Raw genomic sequence first — 12,362 nt, 5'->3', positions numbered from 1 at the left:
ACCCATCAACAATAGATCCCAGCACCAACAATAGATTCCCCAAGCAACATTAGACCCCCCAGCAATAATATATCCCCCAGCAAATAGATCTCCCACTAGCAAGAATAGATCTTCCCAGCAACAATAGACACCCCAAGCAACAATAGATCTCCCCAGCAACAATAGATCCCTCCAGGAACAATAGTTCCTTCCAGCAACAATGGACCCCCCCCCCCCCCCCAGCAAAATTAGACCCCTATCGACAACAATGGGTCTCCAGCAGGCAGCAACAATAAATCCAACCCAGCAAAAACAGAAAACCCAAGCAACAAGAAACCCACACAGAAACAATAGATTCCGACACCAACAATGGATTCCCCAAGCAACATTAGACCCCCAGCAATAATAGAACCCCCAGAAACAATAGATCTTCCACTAGCAACAATAGATTCCCTAGCAACAATAGATCCTCCCAGCAACAATAAACACCCCAAGCAACAATAGATCTCCCCAGCAACAATAGATCCCTCCAGCAACAATACACCCCCCAGCAACAGTAGACACCCCAGCAGCAATAGACCCCTATCAGCAACAATAGATCTCCAGCAGGCGGCATAATCGGATCCCCCCACAACAGTGGATTCCTCTCAACAACAATAGCCCTACTAGCAACACTAATCCCCCATCAGCAATAATAGATCCCCCCCAGCACTGCTAACGATAGGCATCCCAAGCAACAGTAAAACCCACTCAGCAAGAAAAGACACTCCCACCAACAACAGATCACCCACCAGCAACAATAGTACCACCCCAGCCACTATAGAACCCTATCAGCAGCAATAGATCCCCAACAGCAGGCAGCACCAATAGATCTTTCAGCAGCCAGCAACAAAAGCCCCCACCAGCAACAATAGACCCTGTGGCAACACTACAGCTCTCCCGGTAACAATAGATCCCCGAGCACTCCCAAACACCCACTGCCAGAACATACACAGTACTCTGTCCTGTAGGTGCCCCAGATCTGCGTCTACTTTTCTGCCATCAGGCATTAAGTCACAAGATATCGATCTATATATATATTTTTTTTTTATTTTTGTATTTTTTTTTTTTTTTTTACTGTACCGTCGCATAGTGTATGTCTTATGACAAATGACATTTCCTATTTTCCAGGTTCGCTCGGGCTGAGGGTCGCCATGCGGAGTTCCACCGGCGTAGATACAAATGTATTGGACACCTTCGCACGACAGGTAATGCCACACGCCGCCCCCCGGTGGCCACTTTGTGAAAAGCATGAGCGGGGATTTTCTCTCTTTCCTCTGAGGCCGCGTACACACGCGGGGACTGTTCGCCCAACTTTGTCCGCTGAACAGTGTTTCGGCGGACAGTCCGCCCGTGTGTGGGCTTTCAGTGGACAGTTTGAGCGAACAGTCCGCTGAACAAGGTTTTTCGGAAATTCCAAAAAACTGTCCGCTGAAACCTTGTTTGAGCGAACAGTCCCCTCGTGTGTAGGCTTGTTCGGCCAACTAAGTCTCGCGCATGCTCAGAAAGGATTTACACGCCGAAAGTTATAATGCAGTGTATAGGACGTCGTATTTTTCGTCCCGTCGTACGTGCCGTTCACGTCATCGCGCACGGTTTCAGCAAACTGTTCGTCCGTCGTGTGTGGCCATGTCCGTCCATGCTAATTTTGAGCGGACTGTTTGCCGAAACTGTTTGACGAACAAAGTTGGGCGAACAGTCCGCCCGTGTGTACGCGGCCTGACTTTTTGTGGTTTCCAACAAACTGACATTTTTGGGGTTTGGTTGTTTTGAACCCTCTGTAGACGTCCCTTTGTGGAAATCAAACTGTCATTTAAAGTGTCTGCAAACCAAAATCCAGTGACCGGTATATCTTCTCTCGCGGCATTCACTGCATAATAAACCAAAAAAAACTAAAAACGTATTTTTCTTAGGCTTTTTTCCTCTATTTTGCCCGGTGATCCTGCCAGTGACACGCCTCCTGCCTTAAGCTGGGCACACACTATACAACTTTTGTTGTCTGATTTTCTTTGGTTTACCCAAACCATGTAGTACAGGGTCCGGCCTGATTGCATCCAGACTGAAAGTGTTTGGGTTTGACCTCATATATTATATTATATGGTTTTGGTAAATCTAAAGGAAACAAATCTAAAGAAAATTGTATAGTGTGTATCCAGCTTAAAGGTGACTTCACTCTGGATGGAGGAGCAATGGAGACACCTTTGGACAGCAGCATTGTCAGTTATGGGGGGAGGGGGGTGGGGAGTGTTAGATGGACTAGCAGATTTAGATGGTGGCCCACTACAGGACCAGTCTCCACTGTGTAGGGGACCCCGATTCAAGGGGGACTATAATGGAGACCCTCATGTGAGGTGAGAGTCTGGGGTGCAATCTGATTAAAGGAGGACTCTGATGTAAGAGGACATTCCGATGGGGACGCTGATGTAAGAAGGGACTCTGATAGGGACTCTGATGTAAGAAGGGACTCTAATAGGGACTCTGATGTAAGAAAGGACAGCAACTCTGATGTAAAGGGGAACTCTAAAGTAAGGAGGAACTCTGATGTAAGAAGGGACTCTGATGTATGGAGGGTAAGCTTTTGCAGACATTGATGTAAAGAGGTACACTGGTGTGAACTCTAAATTTAAGGGGGGCTCTGATGGGGACGCTGATATAAAAAGGGACACTGATGGGGACTCTGATGGGGACCCTAATATAAGGGGGACTCTGACAGCAACTCTGATGTAAAGGGGAACTCTGATGGGGATTCTTATGTAAGGTGGGAGTCTGATGTAGCCTCTAAAGTAAGGAGGGACTCTGATGTAAGGAGGGACTCTGATGTATGGAGGGTACTCTTTTGGAGACATTGATGCAAAGAGGTACACTGGTGTGAACTCTGATTTAAGGGGGGCCCTGATGGGGACGCTGATATAAAAAGGGACTTTGATAGGGACTCTGATGGGGACCCTAATGTAAGGGGGACTCTGACAGCAAATCTGTCTGTCTGTAGACTCTAAAGTAAGGAGGGACTAGAAGATTCTGATGTACAGAGGGACTCTGATGTATGGAGGGACACTGATGTGAGGGGTACTTTGTTGGAGAAATTGATATAAAGAGATACACTGGTGTGAACTCTGATTTAAGGGGGACTCAGATAGGGATGCTGATGTAAGGAGGGACTTTGATGGGGACTCTGATGTAAGGTTGATTATGATGGGGACTCTGGTTGTGACAGGAGCTTTTATATAAGGGGTAATCTGTTACACTGATGTAAGGAGGATTCTGATGTAAGGGGGGGGGGGGACTCTGATGGGTACGGTGATGTAAAGAAGGACTCTGATATAAGGGGGGTTGGTCTGACAGGGATCCTCATGTAAAGAGGGACTATGATGTGGATTCTGATGTAAGGGGGGGCTCTGAAGGGGATATGTCAGCAGGAGGCAGAGAAACAGCAGCACACTAATCTTCCTAGTGAATGGGTGGGCGTGTCAGCCGGTGGCGGCTGGTGAAGCTTTAGGATGGAGGGGCGCCAGACCCTGACTTTCTTTTTTGACCCCTCCCGATTTGTGAAAATGGGTGTGGTTTCAGCTAAATAGTGGGCGTGGCTCTAAGGTGGTGTGGTTAGCGTCTGAGATGAACAAGGGAGGGAGGGACAGCAGTCCCAGATCCCTCACCACAATAGAAATGTGTGTATTCCAGAAAGTTTAACAATCAGCAGATAAAGATACTCCAAACACCTGGGGTTATCACTTCAATCATCCCGGCACCATAGTTGTTGTGGTGTCAGGATGATTGAAGCTCATTATTTCTGTTATTACATTGCAATATAGAAAGAAATCATTCAACTCACCATAAGCCCTTGTACACACGGGTCTGACATTCCGACAACCAAATCCGTTGGATTTTTTCTGACGGATTTTGTCTGAAACTGTTGCATACACACGGTCGGACAAAGTTGTCGGAAAATCCGATCTTTCAGAACGTGATGACGTTATTTCGTTACGACGGGACTACATTCAGGCTAGTAGCCAATAGCTTTGGTGTAGGAATTTGATCTGAGCATGCGTGGCACTTTGTCCGATCGGAATTCTCTACACATGATTGGACAAGGTCCGATCGGAGCATGTTGTCGGAAAATGTTATAGACAAGTTGGAAAATTTGATCCTTCGGATATTCCGACGGAAACAGTCCAATGGAGACCACACACAGTCGGAATATTCGACAAAACGCTCCGATCGAACACATTCCATCGGAATCTCCGACCGTGTGTACAAGGGCTTATGCAGACTCAATGGGAGCCCTGAGCATGTCACTTGCCACGTCGCCTGCCGCCAGATGCCATCAGGTGTCCCCAGCAGAGTCCGTCCCCTTACACCAGGTGCCCTCAGCGGAGTCTGTTCTTACATCAGGTGCCCCCAGCGGAGTCCCTCCTTACATCAGGTGCCCCCAGCGGAGTCAATCCTTACGTCAGGTGTCCCTCAGCAGAGTCCATCCTTACATCAGGTGCCCCCAACCTAGTCCCTCCTTACATCAGATGCCCCCAGCGGAGTCCCTACTTACATCAGGTGCCCCCAGCAGAGTCCCTTCTTACATCAGGTGCCCCCAGCCTAGTCCCTCCTTACATCAGGTACCTCCAGCGCAGTCCCTCCTTAAATTAGGTGCCCGCAGCAGAGTCCCCCCTTACATCTGTGTCCCCAGCGGAGCCCATCCATACATCAGTGTCCCCAGTGGAGCCCCTCCATACATCAGTGTCCCCAGTGGAGACCCTCCATACATCAGTGTCCCCAGCAGAGACCCTCCATACATCAGTTTCCCCAGCAGAGACCTTCCATACATCTGTGTCCCCAGCGGAGCCCCTCCTTACATCTGTGTCCCCAGCGGAGCCCCTCCTTACATCTGTGTCCCCAGCGGAGCCCCTCCATACATCTGTGTCCCCAGTGGAGCAGCAGGGTCCTCCTCACATCTGTGTCCCCGGCAGCACAGCCCTCCTTCAAGCCGTGTCTGTGACTCTCCCCAGCTAGTTCCTGGCTTTCTCCATGTGTTCAGTGGAGAGGGGAGGGGCCTCCTCTCTCCACTGAACACAAGGGGATTAGTCGTTATGCCGGCCATCTTTTTGTAGCCCGCCGGAAGTGACTTTTTTCTCACACTGAGAACAAAGCACCCGGCCCGATGCTGCTCGGCGCGATGGACCGCACCGCAAAGCAGCTCCAAACCCCACCGATGAAGTGCCGCGTCTGCAATCTTGTGATTGCATTGATGTGGCGCTTCCCATAGTGCACTGTGTCTGGCGTCAGAACACAGTGCACTTAAGGACTTTTTTTTTTGTGACTGCCTGGGGGGGGGGGGGGGCAGCGCAAGAGTGCTCCCTATGGATGGTGTCAGCACAGTTTTGACCAGTGGAGGACAGGCCAGAAAACTGACCATGCTGAGATGGGTGAGCTTCTGTGCCTAGTGGGGTCAGTTTGAAATGGAAAAGTAGAGGGACTGGTAGGAACCCCGGGGATTTCACACAAAGGAAGCAATACAAAGAATACAAGTACATGGGACAGCAGCCACACATCAGAGATAGGAAATGTTGGGGGAACACATTCTTGACTCTCCCAATCAACATTGAGTATTTTTAGTCTTCAGAAGGGGAGGAGGGGTTTTCTTCGCTAAGCACACCCCCTTCCTGCATGCTTGAGTGAAGGGCAGATGGATTCCAGGAAGTAAATGCTATATTAACCCTTTCTGGGCCGCCCGCCGTCGTTATATGTCCTAAATTTGAAGAGGAATATCGTTGTTATGGCAGAAGCTAGCTGCCATAATCCCGGTATCCTCTTCTTCAGCGGGCGGTCCGGTTTCTGATAAAAGTGGTCTCTGTGGCGGATTTGCCACGAGATCACTTTTATTGGCAGTGGGAGAGGGCCCTCCCCCTCCCACCGAGCTCTGGTGCCCTCTGCCGCTTACCGGAGCTGTCGGCAGTGGTGGCGGTGATCGGGTTCTTCTCGGTCTGTGGTATGGAGAGGAGTGAGGGGAAGATGGGTCCCACCCGTCTCCATATCACTGCAGGGCGGAAGCGACGTCACTTCCACCCATAGCTCTTATAGGGCCTTTTTTTCATTTTTTCTTTTTTTTTATTAAAAAAATAAATTTTTTATATTTTTTTAATTTTTATTTATTTATTTTTATTGCATTTTAGTGTAAATATGAGATGTGAGGTCTTTCTGGCCCCAAATCTCATATTTAAGAGGACCTGTCATGTTTGTTTTCTATTACAAGGGAGGTTTACATTCCTTGTAATAGGAATAAAAGTGACACCATATTTTTTTTAAAAGAACAGTGTAAAAAAAAAATTGTAAAATAAATAAGAAAAAAGAAAAAATAATTTTTTTAAACGCGCGCCGTCCCCGCCAAGATCGCGTGCAGGAGCGAACGCAAACCCGAGTAGCGCCAGCATATGAAAACGGTGTTGAAACCACACATGTGAGGTATCGCCGCGATCGGTAGAGCGAGAGCAATAATTCTAGCCCTAGACTTCCTCTGTACCTCAAAACCTGCAACCTGTAGAATTTTTTAAATGTCACCTATGGAGATTTTTAAGGGTAAAAGTTTGTCGCCATTCCACGAGCAATTTTGAAGTTTACTCGGCGTAACATTATCTTTTACAATATATAAAAAAGAATTGGGCTAACTCTACTGTTGTCTTATTTTTTAATTCAAAAAAGTGTAAAAATTGTAAGACCGCTGCGCAAATACGGTGTGACAGAAAGTATTGCAACGACCACCATTTCATTCTCTAGGGTATTAGAAAAAAAAAATATATATATAATGTTTGGGGGTTTTAAGCAATTTTGTTAAAAATGGTTTTAACTTGTAAACAACAAAAGTTTGAAAAATTGGTCTCAAAGTGGTTAATCATTTGCCTTTACTCAAGGTGGCCCCAGCTAGAAATGCTTGAGGGGTATTTTTTAAAGTGATTTCTCAAAAAAAAATAAAGCATGGAGACAGGGGTGGGTGGATGGGTGGGGGGAGTTTGCTTTAAATATTAGAAATTAATTAAATAGGGTTTTTGGTTTGTGGTCCTCAGATGCAGCCAATCAGCAGGGGGTTTATGTGGATAGGGGAACTTATAGTTTGTGGAGCCAGCTGGGCCCCTCCCACAGCCCTGCCCTCTCTCTCCTTGTGCAGGGTGTCTGGTTTTGTCTCCGCCCCCCTGTAGTTTTCTGCAGCCAGCCTGTAGAGGGTGGAGCCAGCTGGGCCCCTCCCACAGCCCTGCCCTCTCTCTCCTTGTGCAGGGTGTCTGGTTTTGTCTCCGCCCCCCTGTAGTTTTCTGCAGCCAGCCTGTTGAGGGTGGAGCCTGCTGGCCCCTCCCACAGCCCTGCGCTCTCTCTCCTTGTGCAGGGTGACTGGTCTTGTCTCCACCCCCTTCCATAGAATTATGCAGGCAGCCTGTAGAGGGTGGAGCATGCTGGCCCATCCCACAGTCCTGCCCTCTCTCTCCTTGTGCAGGGTGTCTGGTCTTGACTCCGCCCCCTGTAGTTTTCTTCATGCAGCCTGTAGATGGCGGAGCATGCTGGCCCCTCCCACATCCCTGCCCTCTCTCTCCTTGTACAGGGTGACTGGTCTTGTCTCCACCCCCTCCCATAGTATTCTGCATTTAACCTATAGAGGGTGGTGCCTGCTAGGCCCCTCCCACAGCTTTGCTCACTCTCTCCTTGTGCAGGGTGACTGGTCTTGTCTCCGCCCCCTCTTGTAGTTTTCTGCAGGCAGCCCATAGAGGGTGGAGCCCGCTGGGCCACTCCCACAGATCTGCTCTCTCTCTGTTAGTGCAGAGTGACTGGTTTTGTCTCCACCCCCTCCCATAATTTTCTGCAGGAAACCTATAGAGGGTGGAGCCTGCTAGGCCCCTCCCACAGCTCTGCTCTCTCTCCTTGTGCAGGGTGACTGGTCTTTTCTCCGCCCGCTCCGGTAGTTTTCTACAGGCAGCCTGTAGAGGGTGGAGTCTGCTGGGCCCCTCCCATGGGCTACAACCCAGTGATGATGTCACTGCTATTTTCACAAGGAAATATCTGGGTTTGTACAGGTGTTCGGTGCACACAAAGTGGATTTATGCCCTTTATGGCTATTGTGGGATATATTTAAACTTATGCTTTATTATTGGATGCTCAATTTCATGTTTCCTTCCTTCTGTTACTATATATAACCATGGAAGCTCGCTCGTGTTCCTGCCATTCACAGGACTCTTGTGTTTTACAGGCATGCAACTTAGTCTTCTCCCTGTTGCACACCGGACAAATCACAGTGATCTACGGGGGGAACAGGATCTCGGTGGAATGCTCTTCAGTCCTTACCTATTAGTCTGACCCTCCAGAGGATCCTAATCAATCTTCTATTCTAATACAGCGCTTGGTGAAAAATGTCAAAAATGTAATTTGTAGGATTTATAGAATACGGAAAATGTGATACTATAAGACTTTTGCTGCCTGTTCCTACATGCCCAATGGAATGGCCAGCACAGCCATTGTTGCAACTGGCCACCAGGTGGCACCAAAAGCAGGAAGCCCCCTCCCCCGAGGATCTGAGTGCTTCATTCAAAATGGGCTGGACTCCCAACTTTTTACAGAATATGCATAGAGACGGTATAGAAGAAATGTGATACTGTAAGACTTTCACTGCCAATCCCTACAGGCCAAAAGTCAATAGAATGGCCAGCACAGCCCTTGGCCACCAGATGGCACAGAAATCAGTAAGTCCCCTCCCCTGAGAATCTGAGTGCTTCATTCAAAATGGGCTGGACTCCCAACTTTTTACAGAATATGCATAGAGATGGTATAGAAAAAATGTGATACTATAAGACTTTCACTGCCTGTCCCAACATGCCCAATGGAATGGCCAGCACAACCGTTGTTGCAACTGGTCACCAGGTGGCACCAAAAGCAGGAAGTCCCCTCCCCCGAGGATCTGAGTGCTTCATTCAAAATTGGCTGGACTCCCAACTTTTTACAGAATATGCATAGAGATGGTATAGGAAAAATGTGATACTGTAAGACTTTCACTGCCAATCCCTACAGGCCAAAAGTCAATAGAATGGCCAGCACAGCCATTGGCCACCAGATGGCACAGAAATCAGGAGGTCCCCTGCCCTGAGGATCTGAGTGCTTCATTCAAAATGAGCTGGACTCCCAACTTTTTACAGAACATGCATAGAGATGGTTTGGAAAAAAAGTGATACTGTAAGACTTTTCCTGCCAATCCCTACAAAACAAAATTTATTAGCATGGACAACACAGCCATTGTTGCCATTGGCCATCAGGTGGAACTGAAATCTGAAAGTCCCCTCCCTTGAGGATCTGAGTGCTTCATTCAAAAGGGACTAGTTTCCAAACATTTTACAAAATATGCACAGAGAAGAAGAATTAGAAAAATGTGATACTGTAAGACTTTCATTGCCAAGCCAAAAGTTAATAGAATGGCCAGCACAGCCATTGTTGCCATTGGCCACCAGGTGGCACTGAAGGCTGTAAGTCCTCTCCCCTGAGGACCTGAGTTCTGCATTTAAAAGGGCCCGGATTCCAAACTTTTTACAAAATATGCATAGAGATGATTTGGAAAAATGTGATGCTGTCTAACGTGCAGAGCCCTCTGATTCCCCCTGTATTAAATTGTATCGTATTGCAAACTGTTGGCACCATATAAATCCTGTATAATAATAATAATAATAATGATACTGTAAGACTTTCACTGCCAACCCTACAGGCCAGGAGTCAATGGAATGGCCAGTACAGCCATTGTTGCAGTTGGCCACCAGGTGGCACTAAAAGCAGGAAGTGCCCTCCCCTGAGGATCTGAGGGCTTCATTCAAAATGGTCTGGATTCCAATTTTTTTTACAGAACATGTATAGAGATGGTTTAGAAAAAAAATATTAGCCTCTAATGCCCCGTACACACGATTGGAAATTTCCGACAACAAAACCGCGGATTTTCTACCGAAGGATGTTGGCTCAAACTTATCTTGCAAAATTCCGAGCATGGGAATGCGGTGACGTAGGACGAGCTGAGAAAAAAAATAAAGTTCAATAGCCAGTTCAAAAGCCTTCTGCTTGATTCCAAGCATGCGTGAACTTTTGTGCGACGGACTTGTGCACACACGATCGGACTTTCCTGACAACAAATTTTTTGTTAGTGGAAAAATTTGAGAACCTGCTATCAAACATTTGTGTGCGGAAATTCCGACAGCAAATGTTCGATGGAGCATACAAGCTTATATCCAACATTTCCCGCCGGAAATTCCGATCGTGTGTATGGGGCTTAAGACTTTCACTGCCAATCCCTACAGGCCAGAGGTTAATGGAATGGTCAGCACAGCCATTGTTGCCATTGGCCACCAGGTGGAACTGAAATCTGGGAGTCCCCTCCCCTGAGGATCTGAGGGCTTCATTTAAAAGGGTCTGGGTTCCAAACTTTTTACAGAATGGGCATATAGATGATTTGGAAAAATGTGATGCTGTCAAACGAGCAGGGCCCTCGTATTCCTCCTGTATTGAATTGTATTGTAACTGCATCGTCTGCCCTCATGTTGTAAAGTGCTGTGTAAACTGTTGGCGCTATATAAATCCTGTATAATAATAATAATACTGCCAATCTCTACAGGCCAGGAGTCAATGGAATGGCCAGCCCAGCCATTTGCCACCAGGTGGCACTGAAAGCAAGGAGTCCCCTCCCCTGAGGATCTGAGGGCTTCATTCAAAAAGGGGGTGGACTCCAAACTTAAAAAATAAAAATAAAAAAAATCTATATAATAAAAATACTTATTTTTTTTTTAATGAAAGACTTTAGAATAAAAATGGGTCCATATTATGAAATAACCCGTAGGCTTGGATTTCCAACAAACAATTTAAATTGTAGAACGATGATGTCACCAATATGAAAGAGCTGTGTGAACCCCTCATAAGGATTTGATGGACAATACATTTACAGATCCCGGCTGCAAGCCAATCATTTGGATTGGGGAACTTGAAGTGATGCTGCAAAGGATATTTCCTCCCCTCCGGGACATTTTTTACGATCGTTGCAAAGATTTTTGCCCATATAAAGGCAGATTGTTCCTTCTCTGTACTAATACATGATTTCCCAACACTTCCTATCTTGTTTTATCTACTATACTGTATATGTGATAGAAATTGTCCACCAAAATGGAGTTGTCTTTAACCACTTGACCTCTGAAAGGTTTCACCTACCCCCCCCCTCCCCCTTCATGACCAGGCAATTGTGATCATGTGGTCGTCATAACTGGCAATTGTGCGGTCATGCAACACTGTACCTAAATTAAATTTATATTGTTTTTTTCACCATTGTTCCCAAAATAAAATTATATATCGTTTTTTTCACACAAATAGAGCTTTCTTTTGGTGGTATTTGATCACCTTTGGGTTTTTATTTTATTTTTTTATTATATAAACGAAAAAAAGGCCGACATTTTTTTGAAAACTTTTTTTTCTACTTTCTGTTATAAAACATATCCAATAAAATCAAATTTCTTCATAAATTTAGGCCAAGATGTATTAGAAACATAGAAAAGCGACAAAAGAAAAAGATTGAGTAGTCCATCGAATCTATTTTTTTTTTTGCTTTTATTTTGTTTGTTTTTTTGTTTTGTTTTTTGCTAAAAGAAAAAAAATCCAAGTAAATGTATATTGATTGGTTTGGGTGAAAGTTATGGCGTCTAAAAGATATAGTGTGTGTGTATAAATATATATATATTTATTTATATTATAGTGTGTGTGTATATATATATATATATATATATATATATATATATATATTTATATTATTATTTATGTATATTATGTTATAGTGTGTGTGTATATATATATATATATATATATATATATATATATATATATATATATTATAGTGTGTATATATTTATATTATTATTTATTTATATTATAGTATATATATATATATATATTAGGGATGCACCGAAATTTCGGCCGCCGAAACATATCGGCCGAAAATGGCCCTTTCGGCAATTTGCCGAAAGGAAAAAACGGCCGATAATTGAGCCGAAAATGGGGCGTGGCCTGGGCGGGGCATAGCTCCGCCCCCGCCCCTGGTGCTGCCCATCACGGGAGGTGTATAGCGCAGGAATGCCGCCTCCGCCGTCTGGATCAATAAAGCGCCGGGAACATCACAGCTTTAATTTTAATAGCTGTGTGTTCCCCCGTCGCGCGCCGTCGCATACAGTCCCCCCCCCTCGTTCGAGGAACTGTGATAGACAGCTCCCCCGTCCTGATTGGACGGGGATCTGTCTATCACAGTTCCCCGGACAAGGGGGAGGGGCTATATGCGACTGCGCGCAACGGGGGAACACACAGCTATT

General features: G+C 46.0%; 1 protein-coding gene across 1 annotated transcript in view; it reads left to right on the top strand.

Moving 5' to 3' along the window:
- Positions 1-12,362, top strand: part of LOC143997900 (uncharacterized) — a 122,840-nt gene that overhangs the window by 56,868 nt on the left and 53,610 nt on the right. The window contains exons 3-6 of the mRNA XM_077493722.1: positions 1,150-1,226; positions 8,237-8,337; positions 8,384-8,389; positions 8,669-8,726. Of these exons, the coding sequence (XP_077349848.1) occupies positions 1,150-1,226; positions 8,237-8,337; positions 8,384-8,389; positions 8,669-8,726 (242 nt within the window). The remainder of the gene's footprint in view (positions 1-1,149; positions 1,227-8,236; positions 8,338-8,383; positions 8,390-8,668; positions 8,727-12,362) is intronic.

Source organism: Lithobates pipiens, unplaced genomic scaffold, assembly GCF_037356315.1.
Source record: "Lithobates pipiens isolate NorthernLeopardFrog02 unplaced genomic scaffold, aLitPip1_a1.2 Scaffold_19, whole genome shotgun sequence".
Classification (NCBI taxonomy): Eukaryota; Metazoa; Chordata; class Amphibia; order Anura; family Ranidae; genus Lithobates; species Lithobates pipiens.
The sequence above is the reverse complement of the archived record's forward strand: the minus strand, read 5'-3'. Positions and strand labels throughout refer to the sequence as shown.